The 19,360-nt window shown below is 41.3% G+C and overlaps 1 protein-coding gene and 1 non-coding gene across 2 annotated transcripts in view; both read right to left on the bottom strand.

Annotated features, from left to right (window-relative positions):
• Window positions 1–8,900: 8,900 nt before the first annotated feature.
• Window positions 8,901–19,360, bottom strand: part of RGS22 (regulator of G protein signaling 22) — a 147,388-nt gene continuing 136,928 nt past the window's right edge. The window contains 1 exon segment of the mRNA XM_049772955.1: window positions 8,901–9,056. Within this exon segment, the coding sequence (XP_049628912.1) occupies window positions 8,901–9,056 (156 nt within the window).
• LOC126010064 (small nucleolar RNA SNORA51) lies at window positions 15,656–15,788 on the bottom strand. The gene has a single exon (XR_007496203.1). It is a non-coding gene; the product is annotated as a small nucleolar RNA SNORA51 (small nucleolar RNA).

Raw genomic sequence — 19,360 nt, 5'->3', positions numbered from 1 at the left:
AAGAAATGAGCTCAAGTCAAGCTGGCTGATCAAGAGCTGAGATTTATTGAAAGGGGGCTAGTTTTTATAGATAAGCAAAATACGGAAGTAACAGTCAGTACTTTTCCATGGCGTCTATAGAAAAGTAGGGGGGTCGTACAGGATGGACTTTCCAGTTTTACAGCATACCCTTAGATCATACAGACATTCTTTCACAATGGTAGCTTAACAGGATGTGAGCTATATCCTATCAACTCAGAAGGTTTATTGGAGCATTTTGTGACTTTTGCTAACTGAACTATGTGGCTGTTCTTTCCTTTAGGCCCATGGGAAAAATGCCACAGTACAGCCTGTCAGGTACACAGGCCTTTGGTTTCTCAGGCATCAGAGACTCCATTTTGCTCTCTAAGTCTTATGGCTTCCAACACCTTTGGTAATGTTACTGCAAACCACAATGTCTAAAAGGGAAAAAAGAGAAGAAAAAAGAGGAAAGGCAGTCAGTGAGACTGGAGTGGGAGGGAAACTCGAGACATTTGTGGCAGGAAACGTGCACTGGACAATGGGCACTGTCTGACTGAAACTTAACTATGAAACAGTATTTGTGGAAAACAAACAACTTTATTATGAACAAACTTGTAACCACAGTGTTTAAATTAAGTAAAAATGAAAATGCAAACAACAACTACCCACATTCAAAACCTACCACAGTTACATGCAAGGCAAGCGCCTTCCTTCTTGTATTCTCTCTTCCCTTGTACAATGTCGCCCATCTATCTCACTAACATCCCAAGCAGACAGTTATTTCTTGGTGTGCTTATGAATGTTTATTTTATTCATTTATTTTACTTTTTTGCCACCCCCAGTGATGTATAAGGGTTTCTCCTGGCTATGCTTGGGATCCAACCAGGACTGGCCATAGGCAAGGCAAGTACCTTAACCCTGAACAGTCTCACTGTCTCACTGGTTGAGGTCTCATTGGTGCATATTTAAATATTTTCCCCTATATGAGTCATGATATTTGTTTGCTTGTTTGGAGGGCATACCCAGCATATTGTTCAAGGCAACGTGTGGTATCAAGAATCAAACCCTGGAGAATGACCCATGTACATTGGAGAAGAATGTATATCCAGGTTTCTGGGGATGGAGTGTCCTATATATATCTACTAGTCCTCTTTCTTCCATTTCTCTTTTCAGGGTAGTATATTTATAATTCCTGAGTACCATTGGGTGTGGTCCACAAAAGAGAAAGAAAAAAAGGAAAAGAAGGAAGGAAGGAAGAAAAGAAAGAAAGAAAGAAAGAAGAAAGAAAGAAAGGAAGAAAGAAAGAAAGAAAGAGAAAGAAGAAAGAAAGAAAGAAAGAAAGAAAGAAAGAAAGAAAGAAAGAAAGAAAGAAAGAAAGAAAGAAAGAAAGAAAGAAAGAAAGAAAGAAAGAAAGAAAGGAAGGAAGGAAGACAGAAAGAAAGGAAGACAGAAAGAAAGAAAGAAGAAAGAAAGAGAAAGAAGAAAGGAAGGAAGAAAGAAGAAAGGAAGAAAGAAAGAAGAAAGAAAGAAAGAAAGAAAGAAAGAAAGAAAGAAGAAAGAAAGAAAGAAAGAAGAAAGAAAGAAAGAAAGAAAGAAAGAAAGAAAGAAAGAAAGAAAGAAAGAAAGAAAGAAAGAAAGAAAGAAAGAAAGAAAGAAAGAAAGAAAGAAAGGAAGGAAGGAAGGAAGAATGAAAGAAAGAATGAAAGAAAGAAGGAGGGAGGAAGGAAGGAAGGAAGGAAGGAAGGAAGGAAGGAAGGAAGGAAGGAAGGAAGGAAAGATGCCTTGCAAGTTCTAACCTAGGATGGAATGAGGTTCAATCCTCTGGTGTTCCATATGGTTCCCCAAGCAAGTAGCGATTTCTGAGCACAAAACCAGGAGTAACCCCTGAACATCACTGGGTATGGCCCAAAAAGCAAAAAGAAAAAAAAAAGGAAAAGAGAAAATAGAGGGAAGTTGGTGGAAGGAATGGAAGAAAGAAAGAAAGAAAGAAAGAAAGAAAGAAAGAAAGAAAGAAAGAAAGAAAGAAAGAAAGAAAGAAAGAAAGAAAGAAAGAAATAAACAAGAAAGAAAGAAAGAAAGAAAGAAAGAAAGAAAGAAAGAAAGAAGAAAGAAAGAAAGAAAGAAAGAAAGAAAGAAAGAAAGAAAGAAGAAAGAAAGAAAGAAGAAAGAAAGAAAGAAGAAAGAAAAAAGGAAGAAGATGGAAATCGGTGGGTACTATAGTAGTGATGTACTTTGTACATTAGAACTAAAAACATTAATATTGCTATACCCATATATTACCTGAGCTATAATTATTTTTATTATAATAATTTTTATATGTACCAAAGTCGATTACATATCTTTCATAGTAATATTTTAGGTACATATTGACATTGAATCAGGGGAATTTTCACCACCAAAGCTGTCCTCCCTCCACTCCCATTCCCAGCATGCATCCCATATCCCTCTCCCTTACCCCCTGGGCTGCTAGTATAAGTGGTCCCCTCTGTGTCTAGCTTGTAGATTGGGTATCGATTCTGTTGTCATTGGCTTTGGATTTGGTGTTTAATTCCAATCATTTTTTTATTACTACTTAGTGATCACACAACTGTTTGGTCTTGGTACCCCCCATTCTTTCCCCCTCAATTTGTGAGGCGGAATAAGATGGTTCAAGTTATGTGGTTCTGTTTGAAGAAAATAAAAAAATAAAATGGGGCAAAAATCAAACAAGCAAAAAATGGGTCGAGTCCTTTTAGGGAGGCTATACATATCAATTTGAGAAAAGAGAGGGAAAAAGGAAGAGAAACACAACAACAATACAAAAAGAAAAACCAAACAAAAAATCCAAAAAGCACCACAGCAATAAAGACAAACACCACACAATAACTACAGCCCTGAAATAAAAAACCAAACAAAGCACAGAAAAATGAAAAGTAAAACAAAACAAAACACCCAACAACAATAATAACAAAACCAAAAAAAAATATTTTTGTGCTACTTCTTTTTTTTTTCTGCATAGGCACAGTAAATATTGGGGAGATTAGCTGTAATTTTTAAAAAGAAATAAAAGAAGTTGGGGACTGGAGTGATAGCACAGCAGTAGGGCGTTTGCCTTAATTCTCGGTATCCCATATGGTCCCCTGATCCTGATAGGAGCAATTTCTGAGTGCAGAGCCCAAAACAAAAAAATAAAAAGGAAAAAGAAAGGAACTTGAATAAATCTTGGAGATCTAATGTATAGATGCTGATAAAAGTCAATAACATTATATTCTTGACATGTAATGAGTAGGTGTCCTCATTACCACAAAAGTATTAAATCCAAATTAGCTAGATCAACCAATCTCTCATTCTGCAATCTATGTCTTCACCAGGGAAGAATGAGCCATATTTTCTGATGGTGTGTGTGTGTGTGTGTGTGTGTGTGTGTGTGTGTGTGTGTGTGTGTGTGTGTGCATGTTTGTGGAGAGGGAGGCACATGTCATGGCCTGTTTGTCCAGACACTAAAGGAATTTCCAGGCTCCTGCTCAGGAAGGTGGGTGCATGAAATTGGCAAATGGGATCAGAGATGCAAAGACTCAGAAGTGGGATTCAAACTCTCTTCTGTTTATTGAATTTTTTTCGGGCCACACCCGTTTGATGCTCAGGGGTTACTCCTGGCTAAGTGCTCAGAAATTGCCCCTGGCTTGGGGGGACCATATGGGACACTGGGGGATCGAACCGCGGTCCTTCCTTGGCTAGCGCTTGCAAGACCGACACCTTACCTCTAGCACCACCTCGCTGGCCCCTGTTTATTGAATGTTAAAGCTGGAATGCTTATACTTAACTTCTTAGCAAGGCATCATAATTGCAAACATGACTGTTAGTTCTTACACTGAACCTAAACAAAATACCCAGGGCAAACTTCTGTGCTCCTCTGCTGCTTTAGCTATCTTGTCTGAAGTTTTTGCTAGCAAGGTCAGTTTACAAAGACTGGTACTTCTTATTGTTTTGGCCTTGTTCCAGTTCATGCATTCTGAGGTGGGGCCTGAATTATTAACCTTTAATATGATTGCTCTTAGGCTAATAGCAAAGCTAGGTTTGAGGGTGGTTTATAATTTTGTAAGACTAATAAAGAATTGCTTAGGCATACACAAAATCGCTCAAAGAAAAATCCTTAAAATGCTAGTGAAGTTATGTCTCAAATAATATTTATGCAACATCCCCTATCAGTTTCCCCATTTCCCTGTGCCTCATGAACAGGCAGCCAAGTTCTCTCAGTGCCTAAAAGCCCTCCTTTGTGGGTACAGATGGCTTCTTGAGCCTGTTACCCTCCCTTGTGGGTAAAGGCAATTAAGGCCTCTCAAGCCTGGTGTCCTCCTTTGGTCTCAGGGTCAGAGTTCCTTACACAGGGGTGTGGCATTGATAGACAAGGCAGGCACAAAGTGCCAACTGTTACCTGGAGAGGGTTGAATAGTGTTCTAGAAAGAAACTAATTGACCATGGATCCTCTTTGATCTACAGAAGATTATCGTATATACTCGAGTATAAACCGAGTTTTTGGCACAAAACCCCAAACTCGGTTTATATTCGGGTCATGCAGGTTATTGGATTCAGTGCGCGCACACCGAATCAAATGCACATAGTCCCCAGTCGTCTTCTGCTTCCAGGCTGCTGGAGGGGGCCGTCGGTACTTTAGCTCAGTCCACAAGTCACCGCTGAGCTCAAGAGGTAGGCGCTGAACTGAACTGGATGCCACTGAACTCTTTAACTCACAATATCCTGCGCTTTGTATGAGAACGACAGCAGTGATAGGCTTTTACTTGGGGTCTATTTACGACTTTCTGCCATTTGAGGGATTCAATTCTGGCACTGATGGAAGGATGGCATTGTTCTTCCTCCAAGGGCCTGGTCTTTTGGGAAGTTCCCCTCTGTTGGGTTAATATCTTCTATCACCTCTGAACCCCAAATCTTGTAGTATCTCATCAGGCTTATTTGCAACCTAGGATTTGGATCCTGCCTATACCAGGGACTCCTTCTTTGTACGTTGTTTTGTATTCCCAGACAGCTCAAAATCTGAGTCTTGCAGATGCTTTCTGCTCAATTCCCTGCACCTTATTTGGGAAATGCTTAGTGTGAGTCTAGTGCTCTTGATTTATGGTTCTCCCCTCTCAAAGACTAACAGCTATGTACTGGGTCCTACTGTCCAAATCCTGCAGGCAATGGTGCTGTGTGTCTTATCAATTTTTTAGACAGAGTGAGAGGTCTATCAGAAGTTCACAGATGCTGATTTTTTTAAAAAAACTTGAGCACAGTGATTTATAGTACTGTTAGTGATAGCGTTTCATGTATATAATATTCCAACTCCACAGACTTCACCAGAGTGCCCACTTCTTACCACCATTGTCTCAGGATCCCAAAAGAAGTTAATTCATTTCTTTATGCTTTGGGAACACAACTGGCAGTGTTCAAGGCTCAGTGCTCAACTAGCTCTGCACTCAGGACCATTGGTGGGGGACCCATATACAGTATCAGGGATTGAACCAGAGTTGACCGCACACAAGGCAAGCACCTTGCCCCTATATTATCTTTGCAGTCCACAAGTAGAATTTTTTAACTCTAATTTTGATTTTCCCATCTCTTTCCTTTTGTTGTGTTGGTTTTATTGTTATGATAATCAGGTGTGGCACACAGTTTTGGTATATTGTTTTTATGTTTTTAATGATATTTTTCTGGGCTGGGTTTCTTTTTGTATGTTCCTTTGGTGGAGTGGGTGGTGTTGGACCACAAAGTGATCCAGCAGAACTTTTTCCTGGCTCTTTGCTCAGAAGTTGCTCCTGGAAGTGCTCAGGGGACTACATGTGCTGCTTGGGATTGAACTAGGATAAATTGCATACAAAACAAACTCCTCCCTTCCAGTATTATCACTTGGGCCCTGTTTGTTTTTCTTAAACTTTCTTTTCTAAATGAAAAAAATGTTTTTTCTTCATTTTTATTTTTTATTAGGAGTAGTTTGAGGTGAGAAGTATAATTCAGCAATACAGCCTTTATTTTATCCTGCATGTGTGAATGCCTGGGCCATATCCCCAGGAATGGAAGGAGGCCATTGTGGTTTACTGATATAAATGGTTGCAGTGTGACCAGTATAAGTCAGAAATTCTTTGTAGCCCAGCTATCTCCTCTGTAAAGTTATCATTATACTGAGGATTCTACTTCTTGGAAGACATAAAGAAAAAATATCACTGGTCCATAATTCATAGAAGACAGGCACAAATTGTTGTTACTTTGGAATAGGTCATTTTAAAAAAGATATTATAGCCAGGCTCTGGAAACAACCAAGATGCCCTTCAACAGATGAATGGCTAAAGAAACTGTGGTACATATACACAATGGAATATTATGCAGCCATCAGGAGAAATGAAGTCATGAAATTTTCCTATACATGGATGTACATGGAATCTATCATGCTGAGTTAAATAAGTCAGAGGGAGAGAGAGACACAGAATAGTCTCAATCATCTATGGGTTTTAAGAAAAATAAAAGTCATTTTTGCAACAATCCTGAGACAATGAGAGGAGGGCTGGAACTTCCAGCTCACTTCATGAAGCTCACCACAAAGACTGGTGAGTGCAGTTATAGAAATAACTACACTGAGAACTACCATAACCATGTGAATGAATGAGGGAACTGGAACATCCTGTCTAGAGTACAGGTGGGGGTGGGGTGGGATGGAGGGACATTGGGACATTGGTGGTGGGAATGTTGCACTGGTGAAGGGTGGTGTTCTTTACATGACTGAAACCTAATCACAATCATATTTGTAATCAAGATGCTTAAATAAAGATATTATAAATAAAAAAGATATTATACCAGAATCACCAATAAAGAAATAATTTATGTTTGATAAAAATTCAAACATTTTGGCTTTCTTTTCAAGTCTATGTTCCCTGTTGAGCACATATTTTCTTGCTTGCTTGTCTCTATGCCTCTTAGCTTATTCACTCTTTCAAGTTCGTGTTCTTCATTCCTTCTCCCTGCTACCTTCTTGCATCTTTCTAAGTGTTTAGTCAATAAAAATTCTGTTGCATATCAACTTATCTCCTTTCATCACGCAGTTCTTGTTCAGAGTGACTATTTCCAACTCTCGTAGTCATAATGATCCTTTTTTCCACCCTACTTCACTCTCCCATTTTTTGTAAGAAAATTCCTACCATAGACGGTCCTTTTGCCCTATCTCTATGGTCTCAGGATATTATTACCATACTATCTTGTTTTTATATTCCACAAATGAGTGTGATTATTCTATGTCTATCCCACTCCCTTTGACTCATTTTCTAAGCATACTTTCCATATCCATCCATGTACAAGCAAATCTCATGACTTCATTTTCCTGATAGCTGCACAGTATTCCAGTGTGTAGATGTACCAGTTTCTTTCTTTCTTTCTTTCTTTCTTTCTTTCTTTCTTTCTTTCTTTCTTTCTTTCTTTCTTTCTTTCTTTCTTTCTTTCTTTCTTTCTTTCTTTCTTTCTTTCTTTCTTTCTTTCTTTCTTTCTTTCTTTCTTTCTTTCTTTCTTTCTTTCTTTCTTTCTTTCTTTCTTTCTTTCTTTCTTTCTTTCTTTCTTTCTTTCTTTTTTATTATTTAACCAACTTTATTACATACATGATTGTATTTGGGTTTCAGTCATGTAAAGAACACCACCCATCACCAGTTTCTTAATCCACTCACTGTTCTTGGGCACTTGAGTTGCATGAACCCCTTCACCAACAATATTGCAAACTACAGTGTCTAAAAGGGAAAAATTGAAGGAGAGAGAGAAAGAGAGAACAAAAGTGTCTGTTATAGAGGCAGGGAGGGGAGGGTGGGAGGGAATTGGAGGATATAGGTGGAAGAAATGTACACTGGTGAAGAGATGGACATTGTCCGACTGGAACTCAATCATGAACAACTTTGTGACTAAAAAGAAAACAACTTTATTATGAACAACCTTGTATCCAGTGTATTTTATTAAAGTAATAAGACATATTTATCTTGCCTCACAATAAAAAGAGAACTCTTTATGCTAAAAATAACTGGTACAAATAACTACTTAACAAATGCTAGTTAGAAATCGGGCCAAAGAGATGGTTCAATGGGAGGGACACAGGCTTTCCATGTAAAAGACCCAGTTTCGATCTTCAACACTTCTATGGTTCCCTGAGTGCCACCTGGAGTAATGCCTGAGCCAGGAGCAGTGTCTGAAACAAATATCAGGAATCTGCATCAATAATATCACTACATAAAGAAAGAAACTGTGACGTTATTAATACTGGCTGCACCTTTGTCTCTTACCTTATATAAGATTGTGAAAGATAATGTGACATTCTGCTTTATCAAGTCTTTCTTACTATGTCTTGAAAGAATATATATGACCAGCATCATTCATATGAGCCATCAAAGGCTCATGTGCTTAGGCTCCTAAGAACTGAAACAGATGTACGCAATGTAAAAATCAGGGGACACATTTCTGACCTGCATGGAAAGGTTCAATTTCATCTTCAATTTTCGACTGCAATATTTAATGAAATGTTAGGAAAAATCCTGGCATTTCACCTCAGTTGATTTAAATAATGAGGAAAACAGTCCCATCCAGAGTTTTCCCCTTGTACTTTACAAATTGTTGTTTTGGAGCCAGCTTGTCATTCCTTTGGGTTTGTGTGTGTGCAAGCATACACGCACACGCACACGCACAGGAACTGTGTTGGCACAAACGCTGCAAATGAGTTCTCCAGGTATATGTGCTACAAGTGATGTTTTCATGAGTTCATCCTGGATCCCCAAGTTCTTGGAAGTAGGTGGAATCGCAGCCATCGGTAGACTCCAGGGTCTCATAAAGCTTTCAAATGCGGGAGGATTTGGACAGTAAGGGAGCCTGGCAGTAAGCTTTGTGCTTGGCAGGGAAGGCTGCTACAACTCCAGCACAGAGTCACAAAACATCCTTTTCATCACCCCCAGTTTATACTTAGCAAACAGATGTGGCCAAACCAGTCCATTGAACCCGGAAGTTGTGCTCCGGCTCATGAACTTTGGCATTTCAAGAGAAGTTGGGGTTCTGCTCTTCGCCTGTTAGCGAGGAATGGAGAGTTCCAAGAGTCAGAAATTGAACAATCATTTCAGAAGCCACAAAGAAATCTCTTATAAAGTTATCAACTATTTCCCAAAGGTTTAAAGCCTGCTTACAAGGCTGGCCCCTAAATTCTATCCATCTTACCATGCATGAGGCTGGCTCAGTTTAATCTCTGTTCCACATATGACCATTGAGCACAGAGGTCATTTAAATTGTCACCTTCTCTCTCTCACACCTCGCTTCCCTTTACATTCTCACTCAAAAAATAAAGCCCCACTGAATTGGCATGCACCTCCAGGACCATCCCAAAACCGCAAGCCAAGAAATGGGGCCTAGGTTCAATTCCAAACATCTAGTTAGTACCTTCTGGATCTAAACTCTTGGATGAGGTAAAGCAAACCTAGTCATTTTAATTTTTTTAATTTTTTTTATTTTTTTTGGTTTTTGGGCCACACCCGGCATTGCTCAGGGGTTACTCCTGGCTATCTGCTCAGAAATAGCTCCTGGCAGGCACGGGGGACCATATGGGACACCGGGATTCGAACCAACCACCTTTGGTCCTGGATCGGCTGCTTGCAAGGCAAACACCGCTGTGCTATCTCTCCGGGCCCAAATCTAGTCATTTTAAGGTTATGCAATTTCGACTACAAAATGACAGATGTACCATACCACTAGCCACAACATTTGGAAAAGTTGCCCATAGACAACTGCAATGGGAGCCTGGTTTCCATGTAGACCAAAGATCAAAAGGATTAGAATTTATACTTTGAATTAATAGCATTTAATACATAATAAGAGATTTATAGATACCATCGAATTGTCATTACTCCATTTTATGAAGCTGGAATGTTGCTAACTGGAAGCAATACTTGGGACTTTAAAAATATATTGTGATGTCCTGCTTTTGATTGTTTTCTTCTTTCTTTAAAAAATCTAATTAGGAAAAAGTAAATATCAGATTTCTGTTTCACTCAAGGGTTTGAGCACCATGATTAATAGTATTGGCAGAAGATAATGTAAACAGTCTTCCTTAAATGCATTTTGATTAAATGCACTTAGAGAGCCATTTAAGACGCATTTTGCTGCGTTCAATATGATGCTAGACTGGGTGGTGGAAAAACAGCAGATATTTTTCCAAGCAGGAGGAATGAGATTGCTAAAATCCTCAGCCTGCATCACCACATGAATTAGTGTGAATTCACCAACCAATACTGTGAGATTTGTAAATGAAATTCTAGAAGGGGCATCAAGCAAGAACAGGATATGGAAGCCAAATGGAAAACATGAACCAATAAAAGAAAAAAGCTAAGCTAGCTAGAAGTCTAAGTTGAGTCTTTGAAGTCTGTTCCACCACATGCCTGCATTCTGATGTCACCCTAAGATGGTGGGTACAGACAAGAGCTCAGAAACAGCTTTGGTAACTTTTGGACCAAATGCCCATGAGTCAGGTTGTTGATAGCTGTAACGATTACACCAAGGTCTTCACTACATGATCACTGACTTAAAGTAGGGATCCTCCTTTGAATCAAGTAGAAGAAAAATGTATCAGCAAGAGCCACGCTCTGCACAGTACACCTACATTTATAAAATTCGTGCTCACTGTTCCATTTTGTTGATGCATCTTCATTATTTGCCTTCACAGCAGTAACACGTAAGGCCTTGCATGCTAGCACATTCTTCCCAGATGACAATGTGTTTGTTCCTTGTTTGTCCTGTCAGTTGTCTCATTTCACATGCTAGTTAATGAGATAATTGCTTTTCTGTGTGCAATAATACTTTTCTTAGAAGAGATAATTCTCTTGACTTGAAAACAATTATATTTCTGGCAAGAGGGGCATTTCAAACACATCTGGCATGAAAACACCAGGCCCTTTTAATAGTCATAATGGACCCCAAAAACTCTTCGGATAGGGTCACAACCCATTAAGTGCATTGCTCTTGTACGTTGACAAGCCTTACAAATGAAGAGTATACAAAATGAAAAAAAGTGACTGATTCTATGCAATAATCCTTTTAAAATCCATAGATGAAATAAGTGTTATCACTGTTTAAAGTGTTTTCATATGAGGCAAATTACTCTCTGAATGACATTTCAGCCATTTTCTCCTTTTGACCATATGAAAAGTTTAATAAATGTTTGTTAATGAATATGACATTAAAACAAAAGCAAACAGAAAAGATAAAACAGACGTGGCTAAAAATGATTATATATAATCTCAGCACTTTTAGCAGTGAAACTTGTGTGTATTGGGTAATTAATACATAAGGAAATTTGTCTAAAAACTATATCTGCATAAGAATAGGCTGGACCACATACACCAAGCCTAGTATAATGGCAGACAATAGTATGTACTTGGACCAGAGAGATAGCACAGTGGCAGGGCATTTGCCTTGCACAAGGCTGACCTGGGTTTCATTCCCAGCATCCCATATGGTCCCCTGTGCCTGCCTGGAGCAGTTTCTGAGTGCAGAGTCAGGAGTAACCCCTGAGCTCTTCTGGGTGTGGCAAAAATATGGACTTTCTATGAGGCCAAAGCAATAACACAATGGTAGGGTGTTTGCCTTGCACACAGCCAACCCAGGATGGGTGGTGGTTCTAATCCTGACATCCCATATGAACCCCCAACCTGCCAGGAGCTGTTTCTGAGTGCAGAGCCAGGAGTGATCCCTGAACACCGCTGGGTATGACCCCTCAAAAAAAAAAAAAAACAACAACAACAAACCAAACAGACAGTGCTCACAAAAGTAAAAGTAGTCATTGAGCTGATTTTTAGTAGACCATTGCAAAATTTTACTCTGGACAAGAATTGCTATAAGTGCTATAAGTGATATATGGATGATACCCCTTCAGTAACAATATTGCAAACCGTAGAGTCTAAAAGGGGGAAAGGGAAGAGAGAGAAAAAGAAAAGAGAAAGAAGGGAGGAAGAGGAGGAGGAAAAGGAGGAAAGAAAGAAAAAGATGAGGAAAAGGAGAAGTAGAAGAAGGAGGAGAAGAACAAGGAGAAGGAGGAGGAGAAGGAGGAGAAGGAGGAAAAAAGAAGAGGAGAAAGCAGGAGGAGGAAAGGGAGGAGAGAAAGAAGAGGAAGAAGGAAGGAGGAGGGAAAGGAGGAGAGGGAGAAGGAGGAAGAAAAAAGAAAAAGAAGAAAAGAAGAGGGGCCGGAGAGATAGCATGGAGGTAAGGCGTTTGCAGGAGGTCATTGGTTCGAATCCCGGCGTCCCATATGGTCCCCCGTGCCTGCCAGGAGCAATTTCTGAGCCTGGAACCAGGAATAACCCCTGAGCACTGCCGGGTGTGACCCAAAAACCACAAAAAAAAAAGAAAAAGAAAAGAAGAGAAGAGAAGAGAAAAAGAAGTAGAAGTAGAAGAAGAAGAAGAAGAAGAAGAAGAAGAAGAAGAAGAAGAAGAAGAAGAAGAAGAAGAAGAAGAAGAAGAAGAAGAAGAAGAAGAAGAAGAAGAAGAAGAAGAAGAAGAAGAAGAAGAAGAAGAAGAAGAAGGAGAAGAAGAAGAAGAAGGAGAAGAAGAAGAAGAAGGAGAAGAAGAAGAAGAAGAAGAAGGAAAGGAGAAGAAGAAGAAGGAGAAGGAGAAGAAGGAGAAGGAGAAGGAGAAGGAGAAGGAGAAGGAGAAGGAGAAGGAGAAGGAGAAGAAGAAGAAGAAGAAGAAGAAGAAGAAGAAGAAGAAGAAGAAGAAGAAGAAGAAGAAGAAGAAGAAGAAGAAGAAGAAGAAGAAGAAGAAGAAGAAGAAGAAGAAGAGATATGTCTGCCATAGAGAGGTAGGTGGAAGACAGAGAGGACAGGAGAGCAACTGGGGGGACATTGGGGTGGGAAATGTGTACTAGGGAGGGGTGTTGGGCATTGTATAACTGAAACTCAATCATGAATACCTTTGTCATTCTGTATCTCATAATAATGTAATTAAAACGATTGATTAAATAAAAAATGATGTATAAAGAAAACATTCAGCCTCATTAAAGTACTGTCAGAAGAGAGATAAGAATACAAATAAAAATCACAGCACAACTGTTGAAAACCCTAGTAAAGTCTGTGCACACAGCTACCACAAGAAGATGAAATTCAGTGTGGGCAATTCAGCTGGGGCAGCAGGGAAAGTTCTAATGGGACTAGGTTGCAATTCACTCTTGAAGAAATCACCAGGAGATCTGCAGGATGCCCCACATAGATGAGATGAAAATACCAAGACTGGACTGGTGAAATATGAAAGGGGCTTAGGCACTTGCCTTGCATGTGGGTGACCTGAGTTCAAATCCCCAGTATTGCAAGTGAGAGCCAGGAATCAGCCTTGAGACAGGAGTTAGCCCTGAGAGCACTGCTAAGTATGACTCAAAAATCACAGTCAAATAAAATGAGCGTATGAGCCTATGTCAAACAAACAAAAACTGCAGGCAAAGGAAAGGCTCAAAGTTCGATTCCCCAGCACGCAGCTGGAGCAGCCCCCATGGAAAGCAGAGCATGGGGTTCTGCCTCGACCCCTCAGGTCTCCACCCAAACTCCAACAAGCTGAACACCATAAAGCCATGCCCAATCCTTGCCTGCCTGACAGATCTCTCATTCACACACCTGTGTGCTGAGCACAGTTCTTGTTATTTCAATAGAGCTGGTTTAATCTAATCCAGTGTGAGTTTGGGAGTTATACTTCGTAGTGCTTGAGGCGCACTCCTGTCTCCCTGGCTTTGCTCAGCTGACCAAACGGTGCTTGGAATCCAACTAGGGGCATCGGCATGTAAGATCTCTGCTCTGACCCTTGGAGCTGACGCCATGACCCAGGATGAAAAGTTTGGAAAGGGGCCTACCCAAAGTCTCTGCTTTGTGAGCAGAGAGGCAGGCTGGGGGGTGGGCAGGTGACTGGTCCAACTCAGAAGATTTTAACCATCAGACCCCACATCTGTTGTCATGATGATTGTGCATTGGAGGAGGTGAGTCCTTGGGCTTTCTTCCTTTCTTTTTTTTTAATATTTTATTTAAACATCATGGTTTAATTGTTCCCCCAGATACAAATTTATTATTTTTTAATTATCTTTATTTAAACACCGTGATTACAAATATAATTGTACTTGTATGATTACAATCATGTAAAGAACACCCCCCTTCACCAGTGCAGGATTCCCACCACCAATTTCCCAGATCTACCTATCCCCCACCCCACCCACACCTGTACTCAAGACAGGCTTTCTTTTTCCCTCATTCTTTCACATTGTTATGATAGTTTTCAGTGTAGTTATTTCTCTAACTGCACTTATCATTCTATGTGGTGAGCTTCATGTCATTAGCTGCACCTGGCAAGAGCTGGTCTCCAGAATCAAGGACGAAATCGGAAGCCAGATGTCTGCCCGCCCTCCTCCCCATGCACCTCCCCCCTGGAGTACGGAGGGAGGGGGGAACCTGAAGACCACTAAAAGTCTACCTGAACCCACTTCTGGCCATCTGAGCTGGCACCCAGGGAAGGCCTGGAGTCAGGGTGAAAAGACAAGGACGGCTGGGGGCCTGCCAAGCTTCCCAGCACTTTCCAGGCTAGGGAGAAAGGTTCTGGTATGGGGCTTCCCCAAACCCCATACCTGGCAAGAGCTGGTCTCCAGAATCAAAGAGGAAACTGGAAGCCAGATGTCTGCCTGCCCTCCTCCCCATGCACCTCCCCCCTGGAGTACGGAGGGAGGGGGGAACCTGAGGACCACTAAGAGTCCACCTGAACCCACCTCTGGCCATCTGGGCTGGCACCCAGGGAAGGCCTGGAGTCAGGGGGAAAAGACAAGGACGGCTGGGGGCCTGCCAAGCCTCCCAGCACTCCTCAGGCTAGGAATAAGGGTCCCAGTAAGTTCAGTTTTTCTGATCTGTTAGTTCAGTGTGAAAATTTCTAATTTCAGTTGACAAAACTTGATGCTTAATTTTGCTCCAGTCAAGTTTATCGATGCTTTTTTTTTAGCTCCCTGAACATTTTCCATAATTCTACTCTAAACTTCTTGAGAGGATACCTATTTGTTTCCTACTTTTTAGATTATTAGAGGAGCCTTCTTGATTTCTGTAAATATGGGGGTGTACTGCAAAATTACTCCATTGGCAAGGCTGTAGATTGCTTCTTAAAATGTACAGAAATGGAATTCAGGGGTTACAAGATAAGCGTGGCCTCGAAGTGAAGCAGAGCGGCCGCGTTTCGGGTGTGGGTCCTGAAGAGGCTCTAGTCCTTGGATGTAGGCAGGCTCAGCAGAGAAAAGGTAGAGAGCAAGGCCGCTGTGGTTTAAAAGTCTCTGGGTACCCAATCACGGCAGGAATTGGCCCCATGTGCGTTGGGTGGGGACATCTTACCGGGATGGGTCCTGAAGAGGCTCTAGTTCTTGGATGTAGGCAGGCTCAGCAGAGAAAAGGCTACAAAGTTATTATTATACAAAGTTATGACTGTCATGAAATGTCTAACACCCTTCACCAGTGCACATTTTCCACCACCAGCAGCCCCAGTTTCCTTCCCCCCCCCCCTCTTTGCTCCTGTCTGTCTATGGGGCAAACATCTTCTCTCTCTCTCTCTCTCTCTCTCTCTCTCTCTCTCTCTCTCTCCCTTCCTCTTCCTCTCTTTCTCAGTCTCACTTTTTGGTCCCCCAATTCACAATACAGACCAGGCAAAGGGCCTGGGTTGAGGTGTATATGGGGTGCATTTACTGTACCTCCTTTTTCTCTACTGTCAGTGTAAAGAACACAGACTGTGGTAAGAATTGGGAGGCCTTATCTTTTCTTTTTTTTGTTTTTAATATATACATATATATAATATATATAAATTCTTCATCAGTGCAACATTCCCATCACCAATATCCTAAGTGTCCTTCCTCCACAACCCACACAGGCCTGTACTCTAGACAGGTTTCTACTTCCCTCATTCAGTCACATTTTGTTATGATAGTTCTCAGTGTAATTATTTCTGTGACTGCACTAAACGATCCCTGTGGTGAGCTTCATGTCAGGAGCTAGACCCTCCAGTCCTCCTCTATTTTGTCTCTGAGAATCATTACACAAATGTTTTTCATTTTTCTCAAAACCCATAGATGAGTGAGACCATTCTGTGTTTATCTCTCTCCCTCTGACTTATTTCCCTCAGCATAATAGATTCCATATACATCCATGTATAGGAAAATTTCATGACTTCATCTCTTCTGATGGCTGCATAATATTCCATTGTGTATATGTGCCATAGTTTCTTTAACAAAAAAGAAATACAAATGGCTAAAAGGTACATGACAAAATGCTCCACATCACTAGTCACCAGGGAGATGCAAATCAAAACAACTATGAGGTATCATCTCACGCCACAGAGATTGGCACACATCAGAAAAAATGAGAACATGCAGTGCTGGCAGGGATGTGGAGAGAAAGGAACTCTTATTCACTGCTGGTGGGAATGCCGTCTGGTCCAACCTTTGTGGAAAGTGATATGGAGATTTTTCCAAAAGCTGGAAGTTGAGCTCCCATACGATCCAGCTATACCACTCCTAGGGATATATCCTAGGAACACAAAAATACAATACAAAAATCCCTTTCTCACACCTATATTCATTGCAGCGTTGTTTACAATAGCCAGACTCTGGAAACAGCCTAGATTCCCTTCAATAGATGAATGGTTAAAGAAACTATGGTACATATACTCACTTTTTTTAATTTCCCCCTTTGACACTGTGGTTTTGTTTTGTTTGTTTTGTTTTTGGGTCACACCTGGCAATGCTCAGGGATCACGCCTGGCTCTATGCTCAAAAATCGCTCCTGGCAGGCTCAGGGGACCAGGTGGGATGCCGGGATTTGAACCACCGACCTTCTGCATGAGAGGCAAACGCCTTACCTCCATGCTATCTCTCCAGCCCCGATACTGTGGTTAACAATATTGTTACTGAGAGGTATCATACCTATCACCTTTATCTTCTTTCTTGTTCTGGTCCAGAGTGATCATTTCCAACTCTCATTCCAACTCTTAGAGAAGTAGGTCCCTTTCCCTTCTCTGCCCTAATCGCCCTTCCTGCCTTTTGTAACAAGCTTCCTAACATGGACTGGTCCTCCTGGCCCTTGTCTCTATTAATATTTGGATATTATTACCATACTATCATATATATACATATATACATATAGATAGATATCCCACAGTTCCTTGGTTTTCATCTCTGCTTGAAAGCCGGTTTGTTCTTGTCCATGTGCATGGACCTCTGGAATTACTCCTGACTCTATGCTCAGGAATCACTCCTGGCAGGCTCGGGGGACCATAAGTGATGCCGGGATTTGAATCACTGTCCTTCTGCATGCAAGGCAAACACCTTACCTCCATGCTATCTCTCGGGCCCCAATACTGGGGATTGAACTGCAGACAATTGCATGCAAGGCAAACACATTAACCACTTTTTCAGTGAATCTGACCAAAAGTCCACAAATAAAGCACCTAACAAGAGTTTGTCCCACACCTATAACCAACCAGAGAGATACACTTCCACAAGGTCATGGCAGCCCTCCACAGATCGATAGGGAGGGACCTGCCACCTGGTGTCCCTGTGGGGCCAGCACCACATCTGCGAGCCACAGTACTGGAGGAGGAGCCAGGGCAAATGATTGGCCAGTGTCAAGTGGGTACTCAACACTTTGCTTCCAGCCCTGCAGCCTGACATAGTACCTGGGGACACACCCACCTGCTTAGAAGGTTACAGCCCCAGGTACAGGGTCATGAGCATTATTAGAGGACCACATGGCTCAGAAGAGGGAACAAAGTTCTCAGTCATCCCTGGGATGGGTGGCCCATGGCCACATGACACCTATCTGGGCAGGTGAGTCTATTTGTCTTTACCAAGTGCGAGCATAAATCTTATGACTGCCACAATCAATGAGAAGTTTAAGCTGCTAAGTTAGTGTAGCAATTGCTTATTTGGTAAGAAGGTAAGCTGCTCTTTGGTTTATTTAGAAGTTGCTAAACTGGCCACTCTTTCAAGTTAGGCTCAAACCGTGAATCAAAAAAGGAAACAGCAGAGAAGGGGCATTTTTCTTTTTCTTCTTTTTTTGTTTTTGTTTTTGTTTTTTTGGGTGACACCTGGCAGCGCTCAGGGGTTAATCCTGGCTCTATGCTCAGAAACCACTCCTGGCAGGCTCGGGAGACTATATGGGATGCTGGGATTCAAACCACCATCCTTCTGCATGCAAGACAAATGCCCTATCTCCATGCTATCTCTCCGGCCCCAGGAACATTTTTCTTTTTCACATGTTGACCTAATGATATTCTAGTTCAAAATACAGCAACAATTGCTCATTGACGTGTACAACAAAACTCCAGGCAGTTATGCCTTCTGAAGCTTTGATGATATGAACACAGAATTGCATAATATTAAAGATTTTCCCCTTATAACAGAACTCTGTGCTTTTTATACTTAAATAAACTAGCTGCAAAGGGGTAAACAAAATGGCCTCAAATCAGAAAGACAGTAACAGACTCAAGATTACAAACAAACTCTACTGACTTAGTCATATTATATAAGTAGATAGAATATATTCAGAGATTTTGGGAGTGGGGGATCCCCAAGTAATGTTCAGGAAATGGGAGATACTCTTATTCATACTCAGCCCATCAGGGCTGGATAGTTCAATGCCTGGCTGGTTCTCATAGTATTGTGCTCCTCTTTTTAATTTTTTGGAGGGTTTTGGGCCACACCCAGTGATGCTCAGGAGTTACTCCTGGCTATGCGCTCAGAAATCGCTTCAGGCTTGGGGAACCATATGGAATGTCAGGGATCCGTCAAGGCTGGCACGCTCAAGGCAGATGCTTACGCTCTGCACCACTGCTCCAGCCCTATTGTGCTCCTTTTGCCTAGTGGTGCTGGGTTCAACCGGGCCACCTCACTAAAGCAGACAGTGGAAGGCATCAATTAGGTCTCTGTGCAAGCAAAGTGTGCATCTCTGACCACTGGGCAATCTTCTTGGCTCACTGACAGAGTTTTTAAGGTAGAACTGTTACTTTAGTTTTATTTCTTATTTTCTTTTAGTATTGGGTCACATCCAACTGTGTTCCAGGACTTCCTCTCGGCTCTGTGCTCAAGAGTTATTCCTGGTAGGGCTCAGGAGACCATGTTGGGTGCCAAGGATTGAATCTGAGTCAGCTGTATGTGAGGCAAGCACTCTACCCATGTATTATCACTCCGGTACTTTCCCAATAATTTTATGTGTGTGCAAACTAAAAACAAAAACCACATCCTATGTTGAATATGACAAAACATTTCAACCACACGACTAGTAAAAATGATATATTTAAGAAAAATGAATTGGTTACACATTTTTTT

This window comes from Suncus etruscus, chromosome 5 (genome assembly GCF_024139225.1).
Source record: "Suncus etruscus isolate mSunEtr1 chromosome 5, mSunEtr1.pri.cur, whole genome shotgun sequence".
Taxonomy (NCBI): domain Eukaryota; kingdom Metazoa; phylum Chordata; class Mammalia; order Eulipotyphla; family Soricidae; genus Suncus; species Suncus etruscus.
This window is presented reverse-complemented; position numbering and strand designations above follow the sequence as displayed.